The sequence below is a fragment of the Trachurus trachurus genome (assembly GCF_905171665.1).
Source record: "Trachurus trachurus genome assembly, chromosome: 6".
Taxonomy (NCBI): domain Eukaryota; kingdom Metazoa; phylum Chordata; class Actinopteri; order Carangiformes; family Carangidae; genus Trachurus; species Trachurus trachurus.
The window spans coordinates 30,392,414-30,416,057 of record NC_139897.1 but is presented as its reverse complement, the minus strand read 5'-3'; the positions used below and the strand labels follow the sequence as shown (position 1 = coordinate 30,416,057).

General features: G+C 43.3%; 2 protein-coding genes and 1 pseudogene across 3 annotated transcripts in view; 2 read left to right on the top strand and 1 right to left on the bottom strand.

Moving 5' to 3' along the window:
* LOC310987928 overlaps positions 1 to 23,644 on the bottom strand; it is a 198,261-nt pseudogene that overhangs the window by 149,927 nt on the left and 24,690 nt on the right. The window lies entirely within an intron of this gene.
* Positions 1 to 23,644, top strand: part of LOC310987601 (cytosolic 5'-nucleotidase 1A-like) — a 44,525-nt gene that overhangs the window by 12,798 nt on the left and 8,083 nt on the right. The gene's annotated exons all lie outside the window — the stretch shown is intronic.
* Positions 1,518 to 17,630, top strand: LOC310987216 (protein NLRC3-like; the record flags this gene model as incomplete). Its single annotated transcript, XM_083973406.1, has 7 exons — positions 1,518 to 1,555; positions 2,626 to 2,704; positions 2,839 to 3,055; positions 3,974 to 5,762; positions 5,872 to 6,045; positions 6,137 to 6,310; positions 17,624 to 17,630. The coding sequence occupies 7 exons, from the start codon at positions 1,518 to 1,520 to the stop codon at positions 17,628 to 17,630; spliced, it is 2,478 nt and encodes an 825-aa protein (XP_083829532.1).

The following is a 23,644-nucleotide window of genomic DNA, read 5'->3' as shown; positions in this document are numbered from 1 at the left end:
TGATGTGTGTTTCCTCTGCAGGTGAAGCTACAAAGTGTGTGTGAGCTGATGTGGATGTGACCTCAGCAGCATGGATCAGTGTGAGGACACAGAGGAGGAGGGAGCCCCTCCCTCTAAAACCACTCTGTGTGGGGGACATCAGGGCCAGACCAGAGGTCAAAGGTCAGAATTAAAACTGTCAGACTTTTCTCTCTAAAAGGCAGTTGTTGTGTTCATTAAAATATTGAAGATATTTTTCATCAGTTTTTCTCCAACATGCAGATTTATCAGTTGTGTTGTTGTTTCAGGATCCAGCAGCAGAGACCAGACTCTCCTGAACCCAGCTGTCTGTCTTTAAAGAGTGACCGGTCAACAGGAAGGCTCATTGAATTTAAAGGAGGAGGTGGATCAGTTGATCAGATGTAAGACTAAACTAAATTTCAAAGCTTTTGAGTTTCTGTTGAACGTTCTTCCTGTGGAGTCAAAAAGAGTTACGACTTAGACACACATTGTCCAGCTGCAGTAAAGAGTCCCTGTCTGAACATCCACATGTTAAAGGACAAGTGCCATTTTTTACAACCTGGACCTTATTTCTGGCATAAAATAAGGTTGTTTGCTCACCCATGTGACTTTGGTGTCATTAGGAGTCCTTTGGACAATATTTAGGTCCATTCAAGAGTTGCTTATATCCATATAGTGGGAGTGATCGGGGCACTGAACATGCAGACTCTAAATTACACATTATCTGCCGCGAAACTCGTTCTGTTATCGTCATCCGGGGTCTGTAGAAATCTGACAAATATTTAGCCAAGTTGCATAAAACTGCAAAACTTTTCTGTATTCATGTTCCATCTACCTAAAATATTTAACATCAGTTGTGTTGTTGTTTCAGGATCCAGCAGCAGAGACCAGACTCTCCTGAACCCAGCTGTCTGTCTTTAAAGAGCGACCGGTCAGTGGGAAGGCTCGTTGACTTTAAAGGAGGACGTGGATCAGCTGATCAGATGTAAGCTCTAACTGACATTCAGATTCAGGTTATCATAGAAATGATAAGAACTTTAAAAAATCCTACAGGAACACTGCATACAGTATTTTTTTTTTTGATGTAGTGTAGAGTGACGGAGAGGGGAGTTGAGTGGTCATGTGTTGTGTAAGTGTAAACAGTGAGTTACTTTTATCTAGGAGCACACGTCTTAATTGTGAAGAGTTTTTCAATTGAGCTTCACTGACTGCAGTGTGCAGATTTGTTTCATTTTTATTTTATTTGGCAGGGACACAGTATATTTTTTACCAGATAATGGCTAGAGAAGTGTAGTTATTTTCATACGTAGTCCCTGGGTGTGCCATTCACAATAACACACCACCTGTACAGTGAGAAACAATTGTTGCCTGATGTACGATTAAAAAAGATGATTAATTGGGACTATGAGCATGATTTGTGACACCACAGTTTAGAAGTCAATCCTGGTCCAAAATTGAATGTTCAGAAGTGTGATGTGTATACCTGAAGTGTACAATACAAATGCCTACGACTGACTATGGTGAAGTACACTAGGATACATCTTGTGTCCGGCAGGTAAACTTAAGTGAATTATTCAAACAATAACATTGATGAAATGGATTCAAGATAAATTATCGTGTGGTTATTAGCTTTGCAGTGAATCGTGCAATAGAAATACTTTTTACTTTTCATAATACTTTTGAGTACATTTCAGAGCCTGTACTTTTTTACTTTTACTTGAGTATAGATAATTGGATCAGTACTTTCACTTTTACTCAAGTCATTTTTTACACAGGTACTTTTACCTCTACTCAAGTAAAGAATCTAGGTACTTTTCCCCCTCTCCCTTCCCCTTAGGAGGTATTTCACCTCCTACCAGGCCATTGCCTTAAAGGGATAGTTCACCCAAAATTCAAATTTCACTCATTATCTACTCACCCTCATGTCGACTAAGAGCTGTGAGAATTTTCAGAGTCCTCCGTCCCTTCTCTGAGTTACGGGGGGGTCCGTGCAGCAGTATTTGTCCATATAATGGTTGTCAATGGACACCAACTTTCTTCGTCCAAAAAGACACACCAAAAAACATCCAAATACCTCCATACTGCTCGTCTGTAATGTCCCTCTTGTATTGATGCCCCGACATGAGAAATTGTTCCACCGGTCAGTGCAAATCACGAGAGATTTGCACTGACACAGGAAGAGCAGTGAACTGAGACACTGGGAGCTTCCGCTACAAACAAGCTTAAAATATAGACTTATTAAATTTTTTTCGAAACAGTTTCTCATGTCGGGGCTTCAATACAAGAGGGACATTACAGACGAGCAGTATGGAGGTATTTGGATGTTTTTTGGTGTGTCTTTTTGGACGAAGAAAGTTGGTGTCCATTGACAACCATTATATGGACAAATACTGCTGCGCGGACCCCCCCGTAACTCAGAGAAGGAATGGAGGACTCTGAAAATTTTCACAGCTCTTAGTTGACATGAGGGTGAGTAGATAATGAGTGAAATTTGAATTTTGGGTGAACTATCCCTTTAATAAGAATGTATTCTTAGCAATTCCTGCCTGGTAAAATAAAGGTTTACTACTACTACTACTACTGTCTCTCTGTACTGATGTTGACTTGACACTGATTCCTCCACAGAGTGGACCAGGAGAGCTCAGAGGTTCCCAGTGGTCAGTCTGCCCAGCAGCATCAAACACACCTGGACTCCATGTTTATGGTGGGTACATGTCCAACAGCTGCTGTTACATCTGTTGTGTTCACAATCATCTCCATGCTGCAGTTTGACACCAGTGGATTGTCAGTCTGTCAGGTTTCAGTTTGATGCTGTCACTCATAGAGTTTCTGTTCCAGCTGCTGGAGGAGAACATGGTCACTTTTGTGAAGAACGAGCTGAAGAAGATCCACAAGCTTCTGAGTCCAGAATGCTCAGGGAGTCAGAGGGAGGATGAGGAGGTGGTGGACGGTGAGGATGAAGAGCAGAGGAGCATCAGAGAGGCGTTAGTGAAGATCACAGCGAAGCTCCTGAGGAGCAGGAAGCAGGAGGAGCTGGCTGAGCGTCTGCAGAGCAGTAAGAGGATTTCTCTAAAGATTCAACATGATGGACAAATGAGATGTTCACTGACATCAACACATGGAGGGAAACATGTTCATATAGTCGTTATTTAGAAGAATTATCATGTTTTATTACACGGCTCTATTGAATGCTGCTCTCTGATTGGTCCAGCGCTGCGTTCTGCGGTCTGTTATTTCTGTATAACAGACCGTCGTCAAGTATAACAGACCGTTGCTAGGGACGCCGCTCTGATCAGCGCAGCACAGAAAAGAGAAACTGTGCAGGATATTTACATTGTGTTTCATTTTTACCGTCATTAAACAGCGTCGGACTGATAGTGATGTTAGAGATAAATGATTTGTAACCTGTTACAAGTAGAGTGGAGGATCCTTCACATCGCTGCTGGAAACCAAACCTGCTGATCAGAGCCTCTGACCCGGTGTCACAGCTCTCCTCTCGTCTCGGTGGCACCGCGACTCCGCGACACAAACGCACCCCGTAAACAGTAAAGTTAAGTTAATCTCTTGTTTATGACGGATACGACTACACACAATACACACATTTTAACACGTGTATGGTAATCCATCGATCCACTGATTGATTATCAAAGGCTTCAAATGCACGAACGGGAGGAGGCTCAGCAAAACAGCGGAAGTGACCGGTCTTGCAGATTCGCTAAATGCAATTTTAAATCGATGAAAGTCGTGTTTTGATCAACATTATGTTTCAAATTAATTATTTCACTCGTAAACCGTGTAATAAGCGGGATAATGTACAGTTGGTCGGTTGTTATGGAGAAATAAACCCCTTCATGTTCCATACAACCTGTCGGGGTTTATTTCTCCATAACAACCTCCGAACGATACATTATCCCTTACATATTTTCTTATCGGCCTGATTTCTTGTGTTTTCATTCAGATCATGTTGCTGCAGTTTGTCGATGTAAACTCAAATCTGACCTGAAGAAGAAGTTCCAGTGTGTGTTTGAGGGGATCTCTAAAGCAGGAAACCAAACCCTTCTGAACCAGATCTACACAGAGCTCTACATCACTGAGGGAGGGGCTGGAGGGGTCAATGATGAACATGAGGTCAGACAGATTGAAACAGCTTCAAGGAAACCAGACAGACCAGAAACAACCATCAGACAAGAAGACATCTTTAAAGCCCCACCTGGAAGATACCGACCAATCAGAACAGTGATGACAAAGGGAGTGGCTGGCATTGGGAAAACAGTCTTAACACAGAAGTTCACTCTGGACTGGGCTGAAGATAAAACCAACCAGGACATACACTTCACATTTCCCTTCACCTTCAGAGAGCTGAATGTGCTGAAGGAGAAAAAGTTCAGCTTGGTGGAACTTGTTCATCACTTCTTCTCTGAAACCAAAGAAGCAGGAATCTGCAGCTTTGATCAGTTCCAGGTCGTCTTCATCTTTGACGGTCTGGACGAGTGTCGACTTCCTCTGGACTTCCACAACACTGAGATCCTGACTGATGTTACAGAGTCCACCTCAGTCAACGTGCTGCTGACCAACCTCATCAGGGGGAAACTGCTTCCCTCTGCTCGCCTCTGGTTAACCACACGACCTGCAGCAGCCAATCAGATCCCTCCTGAGTGTGTTGACATGGTGACAGAGGTCAGAGGGTTCACTGACCCACAGAAGGAGGAGTACTTCAGGAAGAGGTTCAGAGATGAGGAGCAGGCCAGAAAGATCATCTCCCACATCAAGACCTCACGAAGCCTCCACATCATGTGCCACATCCCAGTCTTCTGCTGGATCACTGCTACAGTTCTGGAGGAGCTGTTGAAGACCAGAAGGAGAGGAGAGCTGCCCAAGACCCTGACTGAGATGTACATCCACTTCCTGGTGGTTTATCTAAAACTGAAGAAGGCCAAGTATGATGGAGGAGCTGAGACAGATCCACACTGGAGTAAAAAGAACAGGAAGATGATTAAGTCTCTGGTAAAACTGGCTTTTGAGCAGCTGCAGAAAGGAAACCTGATCTTCTATGAATCAGACCTGACAGAGTGTGGCATCGATATCAGAGCAGCCTCATTGTACTCAGGAGTGTTCACACAGATCTTTAAAGAGGAAAGAGGCCTGTACCAGGACAAGGTGTTCTGCTTCGTCCATCTGAGTGTTCAGGAGTTTCTGGCTGCTCTTCGTGTCCATCTGACCTTCATCAACTCTGGACTCAACCTGATGTCACAACAACAAACAAAACCTCGGTGGTCTCAAGTGTTTAGAGAAAAACCTGAACTAAATTCTTTCTACCAGAGCGCTGTGGACGAGGCTTTACAGAGTCCAAATGGACACCTGGACTTGTTCCTCCGCTTCCTCCTGGGTCTTTCACTGGAGACCAATCAGACTCTCCTACGAGGTCTGATGACTCAGACAGGAAGTGACTCACGGTCCAATCAGAAAACAGTTCAGTACATCAAGAAGAAGATTGAAGAGACTCCCTCTGCAGAGAGAAGCATCAACCTGTTCCATTGTCTGAATGAACTGAATGATCGTTCTCTAGTGGAGGAGATCCAACAGTCGCTGAGATCAGGACGTCTCTCCACAGATAAACTGTCTCCAGCTCAGTGGTTGGCTCTGGTCTTCATCTTACTGTCATCAGGAGAAGATCTGGATGAGTTTGACCTGAAGAAATACTCTGCTTCAGAGGAGGCTCTTCTGAGGCTGCTGCCAGTGGTCAAAGCATCCAACAAAGCTCTGTAAGTGTAGAGAGATAGTTGGATTTATTCATCAAAAACACTTCTGTCTTTTAAACAGGACAGAAAATAAATTCCTTTCTTCTTTAATTCCTCATGATCATCTCTTCAGACTGAGCAGCTGTAACCTCTCAGAGAGAAGCTGTGAAGCTCTGTCCTCAGTCCTCAGCTCCCAGTCCTCTAGTCTGAGACACCTGGACCTGAGTAACAACAACCTGCAGGACTCGGGAGTGAAGCTGCTGTCTGGTGGACTGGAGAGTCCACACTGTAGACTGGAGACTCTCAGGTAAAGATCCATCCAGCTGTTTATCTGATGACACTTGAACACACCTCCAGGTGTTGACAGTGGTTCCCTGTGTGTTGTTGTGTGTGTTCAGTCTGTCAGGATGTCTGGTCACAGAGGAAGGCTGTGCTTCTCTGGCCTCAGCTCTGAGCTCCAACCCCTCCCATCTGAGAGAGCTGGACCTGAGCTCCAATCATCCAGGAGCCTCAGGAGTGAAGCTGCTGTCTGCTGGACTGGAGGATCCAGACTGGAGACTGGACTCTCTCAGGTATGGAGAGGCTGCTGCAGCCACACACACTGTCTGATAGAGGAGGAGGAGCTGGAACATTTTCTATGGCCCTGTTCACACCTGATCACACCTGGTATTAACATCTGTCTCAGGTGATTGATGCATTGATGACATCAGATCTGATCACTGAGACCATATCCAGAGGTGGTGTAGGCCACAGTGAAGCTCCGCCCACTCCACTGACGTCCTCTGTCACAGTCTGACTCGTCCCAACACAGTTTATACTGAAGCCAAAATCTCTGAGTGTTTCAAACATGAGCTGTGCAGCTTCCATCCGTCACAGTGATGAACTACTGGGATCAGGAGATTCTCCTCATGACTTCAGTGTCTCCTCATGACTCACTGTTTCATATTCAGTAGAAGAGATCTCAATGACGAAACCAGATGTTGGCAGCTGTGCTCTGAATCTCTCAAGATGTTTTGATCAGACTTTATTTCAGAGTTGATGAGGAAACATTTCAGCTGCTGCTGGTTTAAAGTTATGGTTGGTAATCATGTTCAGAAACACTTTTTGTTATACTGGGTGAAATGGTCCTTCTATCCCGAGAGTAGTCAATACATTATTCAGAAAAAGGAACTGACTGAAGTTGGTTTTCATCAAAAAGCAAAATTTTCAGACATGAATAGGAATCTTAACACAATCAAAAACGACATGCTTTAACAATATTCTGAATTTAAATTGGCAACAAAAGTAATGAGAGCAAAATGCTCCGCGTTATTTCAGCACCACGACCACGGACAAGCAAAGGACGAGACATGCGGACAGACAGGGGCATAGCATATACATGGCTAAAAAATTATTTAGACAATAGAAAACAATATGTGCAATTAAATAATGAAAAATCTGACTTGTTGAGGATCACATGTGGAGTCCCACAAGGTTCTGTGCTGGGTCCAAAATTATTTATTATGTACATCAATGATATTTGTAATGTGTCCAAGTTATTACATTTTGTTTTGTTCGCTGATGACACCAATTTACTTTGCTCTGGTAAAGATCTGAGGCACCTTCTGGACACAGTGGAGAGAGAACTAGGAACGATAAAAAGATGGTTTGACATTAAAGCAGAAGTAAGTGATATATTTGTGTTAATATAAGTCTTAAATAGTTATATCTTCCGACAGCAATTACTTACATAGAGTGTTTGGACCGAAACACGGGTCTGTCAGTCACTCTGCTCTGCTCTGAGCCGAAGAGAAAACATTTATCGTATCCTACGGAGAGAGAACGGCACGCAGGGCTGTGTGTGCAGCCAAGGAACGCCGTGAATGTGGTGACGTAGCGACGAGGACTGTTATGGTGCGTTCAAGGAAACTCGTATTTTTCCGACCGTGAAGTGGTACCAGTTCGATCTGGTACGAGTTCACCGGTCGGAAGTTACGAGTGGCCGTTATAGTGACTTTCACCGGTAAAACAGGTCGGAAAAACACGAGTGGGTTGCCTGAAACGCTACAAAGTCGTAAGTTGTGACTTGAAGCTGTAATTTACGATTTCAAAAGCCTGCCTGGAACGCAGCATTAGCGAAAACGACCGGACCACTCACTTCTGCTTTAATAAGCTCTCACTAAACTTAAATAAAACTAAATATATAGTATTTGGATACCGAAAAAATTTAGATCAAATACAAATTATGATAAATAATATTGAAATAGAAAGAGTTAATATAAATACATTTTTAGGAGTTATTTTGGATGACAAACTAAGTTGGAAACCACATATAAATCATATAAAGAACAAAATATCAAAATCTATTGCAATATTAAATAAAACAAAATACATCCTCAACAAATGCTCATTACATTTATTGTATCGAACATTTGTTGAGCCATACATTACTTATTGCATAGAGGTCTGTGGGCATGCGTATAAAACAATTACAAAACCAATTTTCATATTACAAAAGAGAGCAATAAGGATAATCAACAGGGCCGATTATCGAGACTCAACAAACACATTTTTCATAAACCTACAGATCTTGAAATTTAATGATCTTGTGGACTATAAAACTGCTCAAATTATGTATAAAGTAAATAATAATATGCTTCCAGATGGTGTCCAGAGGATGTTTCAGACCCGAACCAGTAGATATGAACTAAGAGGGACTCATGTGTATACAAAAGCAAAAGTACGAACAAATGTGAAACAGAGATGTATATCAATTACAGGAGTTCAATCAGACAACTCTGGAATGAGAAGAAATCATTTATTGAGCATAAGCATAGCAAGCTGAAGCACAGCATGGATAGCATATTCTTGAGCATGGTTGCAGCAGGTTTGGCGTCAGGCTCTGACTCATATTCGTTCCCTGAATGATCTGCCTTGCCAGACATTTACAGGGAATGAAGCTGACCCCCCACAAGGGATCAAGAGACAGAGCCCACAGGTGGATGCTGGGGAGGTGGTGGGTTTGCAAAACCTCATGGGCAGCAGGGCAGCAGAAGCAGCAGCGGCGAAAGCAGAGCAGCGGCGCAGCAGCAGAAGCATAGCCAGGAGCGAGCAGGTGAGCTGGGAGATTTAAATAGCCCGCCCTATCTGGGCGAGGAGAGCATGTGACTGATCAGCTGATCAGGATGGGCGCGGCTTGAGTCGTCTGCCTGAACTAGCTTCGCAGGCTTCGCATCATTCAATCAATGGAATAATCTAGAATTAGAAATCAAACTGTGCAACACACTTAATAGATTCAAAAAGTTATTTAAAAATAATATTATTAATAAATATAAAACTGATTTATAAATACCAGTGTGCTTATAAACTGCTGTATGTAGAATATGCGGGGGTTTTTTTTGTTGTTTTTTGTTTGTTGTTGTTGCTCTGTTAAAAAAAAAAAGTTTTAAATTGAGTGAACGAAAAATGTTAATTTAAGAAGGGTAGGCAAAATAAGCTGATGCTTCAGCCTACACCTTTTCGGTCAAAGTAAATTGATTTGCTTGTTGTGTTTTTTGTTCTGATTTATTTTGTTTTGTATTTATACCTTTATATTTGTCTACTGTATTTGTTTTTATGAGACCGAAATAAACATACTAAACTAAACTAAACAGACGTCTACAGGTGCTGATCCTGTCGGTGCTGCGGTGCTGGAGCAGCAGACAGACAGCTGTCTCCTCCTTTATTAAAATCTGTAAATAAGCTGCAAATAATATCACATTTTAGTTGTTCTCTCTCTGTGTTTTATTTCTCTGTTAAGTTAGGACGTACTCATAGATCGCCTGTTTGGAGCCATTTTAACCCGAGAAAAAAAAGAAAAGAGGAGGGAAGTGATTGAAAGACATCAATCATCAGGTTACGCAACTGGGCGCACGTCAGGAGGAAAGCAGGAAAAACAAAAGGACATTAGAAACGCTAAGAGAAAAGGAATAATACTGGGAGAAGGAAAACGAGGGTCTATTGATAGTTTGCGGGCCGTTTTCAAAGGTAAGCCTACGTTGTTATTGATATTTCCTGCCGTATTATTAACTCATTGAGTGCCAACCAGGTAATTTCTCATTTTTCATTCCCATGCGTTGAGTGCCAAAAACGAGATTTTACGTTTTTTGCTTTTTTTTAAATTATGAAAAAAGACACTTTAACACACCTGATGTGTAAATTTGGGGACTCTACGACGAGCAGAACTGAAATAGATGACGATCAAAAACTCATGATCTGGAAGTTTTTATCATAACTCGGCTTTTGCAAACGGAGTTCTGCATGTGGATGCAGCAGCTGCTCTGCTCTCACCCACGAGGCTCCAGCAGCTCGGAGCCGAACAGGAAGCTCTCAGCCGACAGTCCCGGTCTTCATCTGGAGCAACACCGTGTCCTCCTCAAGGTCCTCCCACGGTAAAATCTGATGGTCTCTGGGCCAAAGCAGACCGGCATCACCGACCCGTACCACAGAAGGACCGCGACCACCCCACCGGCGGGACCGGTGTTCCCGAGCCGCTGTGGCCGAGAGACCATCACATTCCGCGGCGAGAGGCTGTGACACGGCACGGTGCGTCTACACGAGCCCTTTGATCCAGAAATGCAAGTGTCAGAAGAGCGACAGGCACAAACAGAGCACCTTTCATAAAAGACGCTCTATCTCCTTTTCTAGAAAAAAAGGAGGGATTTTGGTGAAACCCAGCCATGTTTAGCTTGAGTTTTCTCAGGAATGGAGGCACGTAGAAACAAACGTATGGAGCTATTATTGTTGCAATATTATTTGCTAATGCGTATCTCAATCTGTGCGTGCGTATTCAGATCTGTGTGTGCGTATTCAGATCTGTGTGTGTGTAATATGATCTGTGTGTGTGTATTCAGATCTGTGTGTGCGTATTCAGATCTGTGTGTGTGTATTCAGACCTGTGTGTGTGTGTAAAAAAAATCTGTGTCTGTATTCAGATTTGCAAGTGAAGACAAATCTGCAAGTGCATGCAAAGATCTGTGAATGTGAACACAGATCTGTAAGTGTACATAGATCTGTAAATGTGTAAACCGATCTGTAAATGCGTACTTAGATCTGTAAATGTCTGTCATCACTTACAACTCAGGCAGGAGCTCTCAATTGGCTGTGTTTTTACACGTGAATTTTGCAACACTTCTGCCGCGGCAGATCTGTGATCTGAAAATGTGTAGAAATGAGATTTGTCTGTGACCTCAGTGTTCCTTTGCCCTGAGCTCAGGCTCACAGGCTCACGCTGCCTGGCTGCAGTAGCAGTACCGACCCGGTCCGTGTACGAAGTATAATTCAATTACGTTGTTCACTTTGTACCATGAGAAATGTCGTTTTTACCGGTATTTCCTGTTTGATTGACGTGAGACGTACAACGCAATTCAGCGCACCGAAGTGCCCGCTTGTTCCTTTCTCCAACTTGTACAATGAAAATTGATAAAGGAAGTCGAGAGCCGGAACCAGCCTTCAAAGTAAAAGCTCCGCGTTTTGATGGCTACAGCAACGGACAATTTAAAAGAAAGAAGAAGAAAAACTCCGAAACGAATTAAATACTTAATTCACAACAAATCGCCTCCTAAACGATTACCATTTACCCCAGTAAAAACGACATTTCTCATGGTACAAAGTGAACGACGTAATTGAATTATACTTAGTACACGGACCGCGGTAAGGCTACTGCAGCCAGGCATAATGAGCCTGTGAGCCTGAGCTCAGGGCAAAGGAACACTGAGGTCACAGACAAATCTCATTTCTACACATTTGCAGATCACAGATCTGCCGCGGCAGAAGTGTTGCAAAAGTCACGTGTAAAAACACAGCCAATTGAGAGCTCCTGCCTGAGTTGTAAGTGATGACAGACATTTACAGATCTATGTACGCATTTACAGATCGGTTTACACATTTACAGATCTATGTACACTTACAGATCTGTGTTCACATTCACAGATCTTTGCATGCACTTGCAGATTTGTCTTCACTTGCAAATCTGAATACGGACACAGATTTTTTTTTACACACACACAGGTCTGAATACACACACACAGATCTGAATACGCACACACAGATCTGAATACACACACACAGATCATATTACACACACACAGATCTGAATACGCACACACAGATTGAGATACGCATTTGCAAATAATATTGCAACAATAATAGCTCCATACAAACGGTTTGTGGCCATTTGAAGCATAAAGTTTCACCTTTCAAATGAGCCACAGTATGTGTTGGTGACAATAATATAGGCTCTAAAAAAATCGTCAAAAATGGTCTAAATTGCCGGTACACTTGACTAAAACTTTGGAAAGGAGTGCGGCACTCAATGAGTTAAAGCAGATATCAGCTTCACGGCCGTTTCGGCTAATGCTGCGTTCAAGGCAGGCTTTTGAAACCGTAAGTTACAGCTTCAAGTCACAACTACGACTTGGTAGCGTTCCAGGTAACCCGTAGCTCGTGTTTTTACCATCCTGTTGTCTGTGAAAGTTCCCTATAACGGCCACTCGTAACTTCCGACCCGTGAACTCGTACCAGATCGAACTGGTACGACTTCACAGGAAGGAAAAACACAAAGTACGAGTTTCTTTGAACGCACCATGAGTTAGCAGCCCCCGCCCTTGTCAGGCATCAATTGGTCCTCGTGCTACGTCACCACATTCACGCGCATCCCTTGGCTGCACACACAGCCCTTCATGCCGTTCTCTCTCCTCATTGGATAACACTTGTATCCCACAAGGAAAATTTTCTCCTCGGGTTACAGCAGAGCAGAGTGACGGAGAGACTTGTGTTTAGGCTGAAATACTTCATGTAAGTGATTGCTGACGGAAAATAGGACTATTTAGGACTTATATTAACAAAAACATTCCACTGATATCTGCTTTAATTAGGAGCGATTAGTACCGTTGCGGTGTGGCATGATGCAGTGGTTGTAGAGCGGATCAGGGGTCGAGTGTGTGACCGCACGGTGGACAGAGCTGTTTGAGTGTGTGGTGGATGTAGGCCTGTGTGTTATATGTTAAAGGGATAGTTCAACATTTTGGCAAATTGGCCCATTGCCATAATCGCTATAGTCATAGCAGTAGGTTCGTTACCTTTATTTGTCGGTGTAAGCTATTTTTAGAACGGAGGAGCGGAGCGGCAGGCTGTTCAGAGCTACACTATGGAGGCTAATGGAATTTCTTGGTTTCCCTCATCAAACTCATCAAATACAAAATCCCAAAACTCCAACGCTTTCGTGGACAAGTTGTGACCAGCACAATCACCACGCTATGAGATAATAATGGAACGTTACGAAACGGAGCCGTTTTCGAGGTAAATACAGAGTCTGCTTGCTGAAAAACTGTCCCTGAACGCAACGCGCATCAGCGGTTTTGCATGAATTTACCTCTAAAACAACTCTGTCTCGTAACGTTCTATTATTATCTCATAGCGTGGTGATTGTGCAGCTCACAACTTGTCCACGAAAGCGTTTTGGAGTTTTGGGATTTTGTATTTGATGAGTTTGATGAGGGAAACCAAGAAATTCCATTAGCCTCCATAGTGTAGCTCTGAACAGCCTGCCGCTCCGCTCCTCCGTTCTAAAAAATAGCTTACACCGACAAATAAAGGTAACGAACCTACTGCTATGACTATAGGGATTATGGCAATGGGCCAATTTGCCAAAATGTTGAACTATCCCTTTAAGGTGAAACCTAGGTGATGAATTATTGTACTGTCTTTTACTTGGTGGCTGGCAGCTGGGGGCCCCCCTGGTGGCTGGGGCCCATTTCAATTGAAACGGTTGAAACATAGGTAAGGCCACCTATGCTCTCACTCTCTCGCGTGCGCGATCAGAGTCTTCACCCACGTCTGCGTAAAGGTGAAGGCGTGGCTTCAGAGAGAAGTCTGAGGAAAGGGGCTGGGACGTTTGACTATTTTCAAAATGTGGCCAGATAGAACCGTTTTTCCAGAGTCTCCAACCCTCTCTGTCTGGACAGATATTGATGATCAATAATCAGCTCAGTCTCTCTGAGATCCTGATCTTGTCCTGATGAGATCTGTTGCTGTGTTGAGGAGACAGTAAATCACAAGTGTGACATCCAGATGTCATCACTGTCCAGAGGCCTGGAGCTGTCAATCAGAAGAGAGTGAGTGTAGTGAACAGTGTAATAATCAGTGTTTGTGGCTGAATGTGTGTGTGTGATCAAACAGCTGTTTTCAGACTGTGTGTGTGCTGCTCAAACACGTCTGACTCCAGATCAGATGAAGCCACAAAGTGGCTCCTTAATGAAAGTCTCCAGCAGCTGGAGCTTCACTTCCTGTCTGAGTCCATGTGCTCTGAGCTGAGCCTGGTTCTCTCTGCTCTACAGTTTCTCTGCTTCCTCTGGACTCTGACTTCAAGTCCAGTAAAAATGTGTGGACAGGTTTGATGGAGCTCAGGACTGGTCCTGAGGACGGCTGCTTTGTTCCACATGATGTGACTGATCTCAGTGAGTCAGTGTGTTGCAGCTGATCTGTGTGAAGAGCAGAGAAGAACAGAGTCATTGATCATGAGATCCTGATCCGTCCTGTCACTGTGATCAGATGGTTTCTATTAGAGCTCCTTCATCCACTCACTGCTGCTGTGGCTCCTGTGGAAACCTGCTCACAGCCTCATTCTTCAGCTTCCTGGGGAGTTTTCTTCAAACTAACACAAGTTGTGTTCACACTCAGTGTTTCTCACTAAACTCACTGTTTCACTGAGCTCTAACAAACGTGTTGAGTGTGTTTCCTTCCTCATCAAACACTGAAACCATCCGCTGTTCACAGCTGCACTCTTCTTCTTCTTCCTCCTCCACCTGTTGTGTCTTCATCTTATTTGCTGTGACGTGTGTTTTGCAGCTTGAGAGTCAGAGAGTGAAAGTGTGTGTCTGACACTGAAGTGACATCACATGGAGAAAACACATGATGAAGTGTTTCCTCCTCGTCTCCTCCTGCTCTGTATCATCACTAGATAAAGACTCCAGCTCCTTCTTCTCTGTGCTCAGTGTTCATCCATACATACCAGCCTCCATGTGAACACAGTGATAAAACAGTGTGTGTGTGTGAGAGCCATGTAATGTCCATGTGTGCATGCTGACAGAGAACGAGCTGCTCTGACCCCCCTCCTCCTTTCAGGGTGCAGCCTGCTGGAGCCCAATTCGGTCCGGGGAAGTGTAAGTGTGTTTTTACTTTGAGCAGCACATTCAACCATCTTCACACTGTCACATCACTGACGTCATGAGTCTTCATCAAACTGTCAATAACTGATCACATGATCAATAACTGCAGCTGTGTCTTGTTCTCTCCATCAGATTCCTGTCGACTCACAATCGACACAAACACAGTGAACACAAAGATCAAACTGTCTGACAACAACAGGAAGGCGACACTGGTGGTGAAGGAGCATCAGTCATATCCTGATCATCCAGACAGATTTGACTTCTGGTCTCAGCTGCTGTGTTCAACTGGTCTGACTGGTCGCTGCTACTGGGAGGTCGAGTGGAGAGGAGACGTTGATATATCAGTGAGTTACAGAGGAATCAGCAGGAAAGGAAACAGTGATGACTGTGTGTTTGGATGGAACGATCAGTCCTGGAGTCTGAGCTGCTCTGATGGTTGTTACTACGTCTGGCACAATAACAGACAGACAGACATCACCTCCTCCTCCTCCTCCTCCTCCTCCTCCTCCTCCTCCTCCTCCTCCTCCTCCTCCTCCTCCTCCTCCTCCTCCTCCTCCTCTGTCTCTAACAGAGTAGCAGTGTATGTGGACTGTCCTGCTGGCTCTCTGTCCTTCTACAGAGTCTCCTCTGACTCACTGATCCACCTCTACACCTTCAACACCACCTTCACTCAACCTCTGTATCCTGGGTTTAGACTCTGGTCGTATGGTTCCTCAGTGTCTCTGTGTTGAGTGAATCAGAGTCTCCTCCTGTCACAGAAACCTTCTCACTGTTGAACAGACAGTTCAGTCTCTACATGTCTGTCTCTGTCTCTCACTCACGTTGTCACATTCATGGATTAAATCAGTTGATTTTTTAAAAACTCTTCTCAATGATTCTTGTAAACTTCTTCCTCTTCCTTTAAAGATGGAAGCGTTGATTATTACAGGACAAAAACCACGGTGACTTTTACTCAGCTGCTGATGAAGGACGAGGCCTAATATCACCAAGCTAAAAGTCTCTGAGCCGCCAGCGTCACTGAGGAGAAAAACACATTTTAAACAAATTCACTGTTCATGTTCAACTTTACAGGCTGTTTGTGAGCTGGTCACAGGTAAACAGACACAACAATAAACACAACTGGAAACAAACGCAGAGACGCTGAATATAATGAATTACATGTGATTTATTTTTCTTTGTGGTTTCACTGAATCAAATAAAACAATTTGAATCAGTTTTATATGTAATGGACATTTCCTGCTGATGTAGAGCAGCACAAAAACCATCAGCTACTAATCCTACCAGCTAATGATTTTTTCTGTTAACATGACAATAAGTTCATAACGTTTGTAGATTTAAATTTATCTAAACTTTGAGACTGATTGTTTTTTATTATGTATTTCTATAATTATTACTGTCAACTGCTGTTTCTTGGAAACTGGAGCCAAGTAACACTCAGGACTTCATTTTCGTTTATTAGTGATCATTGATTGGTTCATGGATTGTTTGGGATTTGATTGGCCATGCACATTCCGGTTTGACGACACATGGTTGTATGGTTTCAATCTGACACAATAAAATATGAAATAAACATGAACACATGTTGAAGACCACGTTTTTTATTTGGCACGTCTGACTGTAGCAGGTGACTGCAGGTACGAGTCGTTTTGGCTGCTGGGCGGAGGGATTTCAAAAGCACAAGTAGTTCCAAGTATTTGCTTCATGTGTCGTAATGTTACATAATTATCAGTCAGGATCAACAGACAAGGAGGCCAACGAGGGCTGGCCTACACAGGCACCTTATCCCCCAAGGTGGGAGGGGAGGGGGGATTCTAGGATGAGTTTACCACAAGTAGTGTGTCTACTTGTTCTGTTATTGGTCAGTGTAGCCTAAACATTAACTTTATATTTTCAATATTTAAACTATTTCACAATAAAATGTGAATTTAAAACATTATAGTTTCTGCATTTATGCAGTATTTATCAGTAATACAGTGAAAATTAGAGGAAATGTGAAAATTTACTTTGCAAGTCGATTTCGGTGTGCACCCCTAAATTTTCTGCTTGCGCTCCTAAAATTTTAAGTTAGGGGCCACTGTGCTCTTAGTCAAAAAAGTTAGTCTGGAGCCCTGTTCAGTGTGTACAATAGTCTATAAACAGTATAAACGTTGTGTTTTTGCATGTAGTCACTCACCTCAGATAGCCTAACTGTGGAACATCCTGGAAAGACATTACAATCCGATCGCAGAGCACCTAGCTCTCCCCGCCACACAAACACTTTTTTTTTTCTTGTTGTGATGATTCTCTAATGTCCAAAATATCTCCAACTGTTTATTTTTGTAAAGAAGACAACTGATTCTCGGAGAAAACGGGCTAGATTTTTCCCCCCGACTGGATGGATGAAGCTCCGACATGAGGTGGCGTAGTGGTGTTCAATTTCACGTTTTCAAGTAGGAGGTCGGGACTCGGGAAAGAGTTCCCAGTTCCGAGTTGTCTTGAACGCAGCATTAAAACGGTAGGCTACGTCACACACGTCAGAAAAGCGGAAGTGAACTAAAGAGTTGAGTGTTCCAGACAAAGCGGATGTTGGTCTACTACCGGATGCTGTAGCGACCCGTGTCGCTGGAGGTGGTCGGAGTGTTGCGGTCCGCATGCGGAGAGTTAGCAGAAGCAGCGTTCTCTTGTGTATAGCGTGTGTGTGTATTGTGATTTGTGTCTCAGGTACTAGGTCTGGGAGAGTAGGTGCGGGGGTGCCGGCCGATGGCCTGTACAGGTCCGGTATACGGTGCTTTTGCTCTGCTTCTTCCTGGCTGGTGTGCCAGGGATTAGTTGGTTAAGGTTGTGGTTGTGTGGTGCGGGAGTTGTGTAGTGTATGGCTGTTGATTCGGAGGAGAACGGAGGAAGTAGGCAGGGTTGGGAAAAGGTGGAGAGAGGGAAACGTGGTCGCTCTTCGGAGAAGGAAGGAGATAGGGTGGTGAAAATGGTGAGGGCTGAAGAGGACTTTCGGGTTATTTTCAAGTTGAAAGACCAGGTGGGAGGAGGGTTTAGAGCTATGAATCCTCTTAAAGTTGCTGAGTCTCTAAGGTGTGTAGGGGAAGGGCTAGATGCTCGGATCTTGCCTAATGGTGCAATGCTTCTGTTGTGCAGGAATATGGATCAAGTAGGGAGAGCAATGAAAGTTGGGAAAATATTAGGGAAAAGAGTGGAGGTGATCATTCCTGAGAAGAAAAGTGAGTTGAAAGGAGTCATTTATGGAGTGTGTGCTGACATTTCAGAGGAAGAAATTAAGGAAAACATTAGAGGGGGGAAAGCAACAGATGTGAAGCGGTTTAAGGCCAAGGAAGGTGGAAACATAAATACCCCTGTGCTGATAAGTTTTGATGGAAGTGTTCTTCCAGCTCGTGTCTTCTTAGGATGTTTGTCTTTCCGTCAAGTCAGGCCCTATCAAAGACCTCCTTTGCGGTGTTTCAAGTGCCAGAGATTTGGCCATATGGCGGCTTCCTGTAGGGGGAACAGGCGTTGTGCTAAATGTGGAAAAGATCATGACATCCTGAAATGTGGCCAATTGGCTTCTAAATGTTGCAATTGTGGAGGAAATCATATGGCTTCATTCAAAGAGTGTGGACACTTTCTAAAAGCGAGGCAAGTTCAGGAGGTCAGAGATCAACATAAAATCTCTTATGCAGAAGCATTAAAGAAAGTGGAAGGGTCAAGGGCCCCAGACCCGGTTGTGAGAATGCCTGTAAGCGGGCCGACAGTGTCTAGGCAGCAACCTTCTCAGGTTCTTTCTAGACAAGAAGTTGTAATCAATAAGGAGGCCCTTCTGGCATTTATGGTTGATGTGATCTATGGTGCTCGGGAAAAGAAATCGAGGTCAGATGTGATTAAACTTGTGTCTGAAGCTGCGGTGAGATTTCTGGGAGTAAAGGACTATTCCCCTCAGTCACTGCATGAGTATATGAGGGTAAATCAGGAGCAAGCAGTGCAGGAGTCTAGCAGCCAGTCTGAGAGGGAGGATGAGGAAGGGGAAGACATGGATGATGGTGCCCTGGTCGAAGATATAGATGATGTTTAATCTTTTCATGGTGTTTTGCATCCTCCAGTGGAATGCAAGAAGTCTTATAGCTAACGGACAGGAGTTTAAGAGGCTAATCAGAGATTTTGAAGTTAAGCCTGATTTTTTGTGTGTTCAGGAGACGTGGTTAAAACCACATCTTGATTTTGTAGTTCCAGGATACATTTGCCTGCGCAAAGATAGGGCTGATCAATCAGGGGGTGGATGTGCAACTTTTGTCAAATCAGGGATCCAATATAAAGTTTGCGAGTATGAGGTATCTCTTGAATGTCTAATAGTTGAAGTGTGATGACAACTGATCTTGATTTAACTCTTGCTTCTCCAGCCCTGGCACGAGTAGGTGAGTGGGATGTACTAAGGAAACACTCAATGGGAAGTGACCATTTTCCTGTCTTAAGTAAGTTTGGAAGGTCATTAATAGTGGTTCAGGGGGATTCAGGTAAAAGGTTTGATTTTTCTCGGGCTGAATGGGGTAAGTTTGGGGTATGAAATTGGGAAAAGTTTAGGAGAAATTAATAGTGAAGGTTCTATTGATGAGTTTAATGATTCCTTAAGTAAAATGATTTTTGATGTGGCTTTAAGGACAATTCCGTGCAAGGGGGTCCCAAGGGATCGAGTAATTGTTCCATGGTGGAATAGTGAGTGTGATAGGGCAGTGAAAGAGAGAAAGCAAGCTTTTAAGCTTCTGCGCAGTAACCCTACACAGAGAAACAGTATACATTTCAAACGAAGTAGGGCAAAGGCAAGGAAAATAATAAAAGATGCTAAAAGAAAGTGTTGGAGGGATTTCTGTGGGACCCTGGGGCCGGACACTCCTGTTGGGCAGGTCTGGTCAAGGATTCATAAAATGTCGGGGAAAATGGTGAGGTCACTAATGCCAGCCCTGTCTGATGGAAGCAGTGAAGCAGTCAATAATAAGGAAAAAGCGAACATGTGTGTCAAAGTTTTTCAAGAGGTACATAACTCCAAGTCTTTAGGGGATTATGGTTTGTTGAGGAGGGAAGAAATTTTGAGAACTGAAGGGTGGAAGTTGAATGTTGTATCTTCGGAAAATGAATTTTATAATGTATTCTTCTCAGTGAAGGAGCTTAGGCAAGCAGTTCAAGCAGGAGCTAAGACCACTCCTGGACAAGATGGTATCAGTTATGAATTGCTTAAACATTTAGATGATGTAGCTTTGGAGGAAGTTCTGGCTTTGTGTAATTATGTATGGGAGGCAGGTGTTCTACCTAAGGTGTGGAAGCATGCTGTTGTGGTTCCTGTTCTGAAACCAGGGAAAGATCCCTCTTGTCCGTCGTCATATCGGCCTATAGCTTTAACAGCTGTTTTATGTAAAGTAATGGAAAGGATGGTGACAAATAGGTTGGTTTATCTCCTAGAGACTAAAGGGTTTTTTGTGAATTATCAGAATGGATTTAGAATTGGAAGAAATACTATGGACTCCAATGCTGTGTTAGATCAAGATGTTAAAAAGGCCGTAATTAAAGGTGTACAGAAATGGCCGTTTGTCCTGTTTGTCGCGCCGAGTTGTCACGAGCTGCAACACGAGTTTACCCGAGTAAGGAAAACAAATTTGATTGGTCGTTATCGAGCGGGCGGGATATTCAAAGTTTGGGGCGAGCCCGAGCTCTGTGTGTGTGTGCGTGTCTCAGACGTTTGAATGACGGATTACGGATCCAATATCAGTGGCTGGTGAATCGTGTACAGGCTGACGTATAATCCGTGCGCCTGCATTATCCAATGCGAAAAAAAAAATACACACTTTCATCCCGGATTTACTCAAAAATAGAATTTTGCACAAAGTTTGGGCTCCATCGTCTGAAAGATGAGTTATCACATTAATTTTATGATCCAGAGTGGGCTCAAATTCAGTTTTCTTTTCTGTACACCTTTAATAAAGAGGGGGTAATTGCTGTGTTTTTAGACATTGAAAAAGCATATGATTCTATGTGGAAGGACGGGTTACTAATTAAGCTTCATGATGCAGGTGTTAAAGGTAGGATGTTCTATTGGATTAAGGATTTCCTTAATAATAGAACTATTCAAGTTAAAATTGGGGGAGATCTTTCTGAGACTGTTAACATTGTAAATGGAACTCCTCAAGGTTCAGTTATTAGTCCTGTCCTCTTCAGTATAATGATAAATGATATTTTCAAGTGTTCCCAATCATTTTGGGAAGTCTCTGTTTGCAGATGATGGAGCTGTCTGGAAGAGGGGGAGGAACTTGCGTGTTCTTTTTCAGCAGATACAAAAGGCGCTGGACCAGGTTGTTCAGTGGGCAAATGATCGGGGTTTTAGAATTTCGTCCTCTAAAAGTAAATATATGATCTTTGGGAATAAGAGGAAAATTCCTGACTTGAGTATTTTGTTGTATGACAGTCCAGTAGAAAGAGTTAAAGAATTTAAGTTTCTTGGTCTATGGATGGATGAAAGACTAACATGGAAAAGCCATATTAAGAAAGTTGTGAGTAAGTGTGAAAAGGTGATTAATATCCTTCGCTGTCTGGCTGGGAGTGATTGGGGTGCTGATCGAGATACTTTAACTATGATTTATCGTGCCATGATTAGATCTGTTCTGGATTATGGTTGTGTGGTTTTTGGTTCAGCTGCCAAGTCTGTGCTATGTAAACTGGACCGGGTTCAGGCTAAGGCCTTGAGAATCTGTAATGGTGCCTTTAGGACGACTCCTATTCCTGCTTTACTTATAGAAAGGAGTGAAATGCCACTGGAAATCAGGAGGAAAAAGCTAGGGCTCCATTACTGGGCTAAGTTGAGTGGCTCAAGTTTTAGTTTTGCCTCAAGGTGTCTGCTCGAAAGTTCCTGGGAGTTCTCGGGTAATGGGAAGAAGGTTAATTTTTTGCATTGCATTAAGCAGTTGGTGGGGGATTTTGGGGTAGAGGGGCAGAGAATGGCTGGGCATGTGTGGTCACCTGTGCCACCGTGGTTTCTTCCTGAACCTGAGGTATTGCTGTCTCTCCTTGAAGAAGGGAGAAATAGTCAAATTAGAGATGTGAGAATGATCTTGAGTCAATATGAAGGATTCATGAAAATTTTTACTGATGGATCAAAGGATCCTATCTCTGGGAAAACTGGGGCTGGGGTTTTTGTTGCAGATGAGAATATTAAGTTCAGCATTCGTTTATCAAATAATTTATCTGTTTTTTCAGCTGAACTGGTGGCAATTTTAAAAGCTTTGGAGTGGATAGAACAAAATAAGCCTCAGAACAGTGTTATTTGCTCAGATTCTGCAGCCGCTTTGTTGGCTCTAGAAGTAGGTTCCTCGTGTGCCCGACCTGATCTGGTAATGGAGATTTTGTGTTGTCTCCTGAGAATTGAGAGACTAGGTAGCCATGTGTGTTTTATGTGGGTGCCTGGTCACTTTGGGGTCGAGGGAAATGAAGTCGCTGACAGTTTGGCTAAAGAGTCGCTGTCTAAAGAAAATATAGACCTGAGTGTCATCATGGGTAAGAGCGAATGTGTTAGTATTTGTAATGAAAAGCTTGAGCAGCAGTGGCAGGTTGAGTGGAATCATGAGCAGAGGGGAAGGCATTATTATTGTTTGCAACCCTCAGTCAAGAGGAAAAAATGGAAAAGTACATTGGGGAGGAAAGATGAAGTAGTTTTAACTAGGTTGAGGCTGGGGCATTGTTGTCTGGCTAGTTGTCTAAAAATAGTAGGTAAACATGAGAATGGATTGTGTGAATGTGGAGAGGTAGAGACGGTGGCTCATGTGTTTATTTCTTGTAACCTCTATGCCAGTCAGAGACGGCAGTTGTTTATGGAATTGTGTGATCAGGGTCTTACTGTATTTTCCTTGCAAGGTATTTTAACATCAGGAGAAAAATCAGACTCCTTTGGGAGGGCAGTGCTGAGGTTCCTGCACTCTACTGGGCTCTATGGGAGGATTTAGTCAGTAGTTTTATTTATAACCGGTGGAGGGCAGCATTACGCTTGAAAGCGTACAGCCTGCCGGAATACGAGAAGAAGAAGAAGAAGAAGAAGAAGAAGAAGAAGAAGAAGAAGAAGAAGAAGAAGAAGAAGAAGAGTTGAGTGTTTCTGGGGGAACTTTGACAGACAGTTGCTGCTGCTGCTGCTGTTGTTGCTGTGGTGACGGTGTCGTTGTGTCCGTGAACAGGTAAAGATAAAGAAACTTTAACCTGTCGAGGCCGTGAAGGCGCCGCAGCTGACATGGTTTCCACGGTGCAGAACACGGACGTGAAGCAGGTAAGTTAAGAGAGACTCACCTGGGGCTGAGGCAGGTTATTATGGGCTGTCTCACACCCACAAACACAACTAGAGATCTGAATTTCACACCTCTGCAGAAGAACTCCGACAGAAACCAGAGGAGTGAGGCTGTTTATCAGAGTTGTACACCAGACTCCGTTTAAATAATCATGATTTTAAGTATAATAATGTTCTTTTTTGAAGCAAACATCAATTAAAGCTCATAGTTTGAGACGTGAGTGACTTATGTTCAATTCGGCACAGAAATAAATCCATGCAGCCACACGTTGCACTAAAATCCAAACTGATTCATCTTGCACAAGTTCCATCAGACCGGAAGAGGTTAGAAAGTGATTAAAATATTAAAATATAAATGCATAGATTATATAATGTACGCCGATTTGAGGAGCGGGACCTAATTATTTCTAAACAACCATAATCAT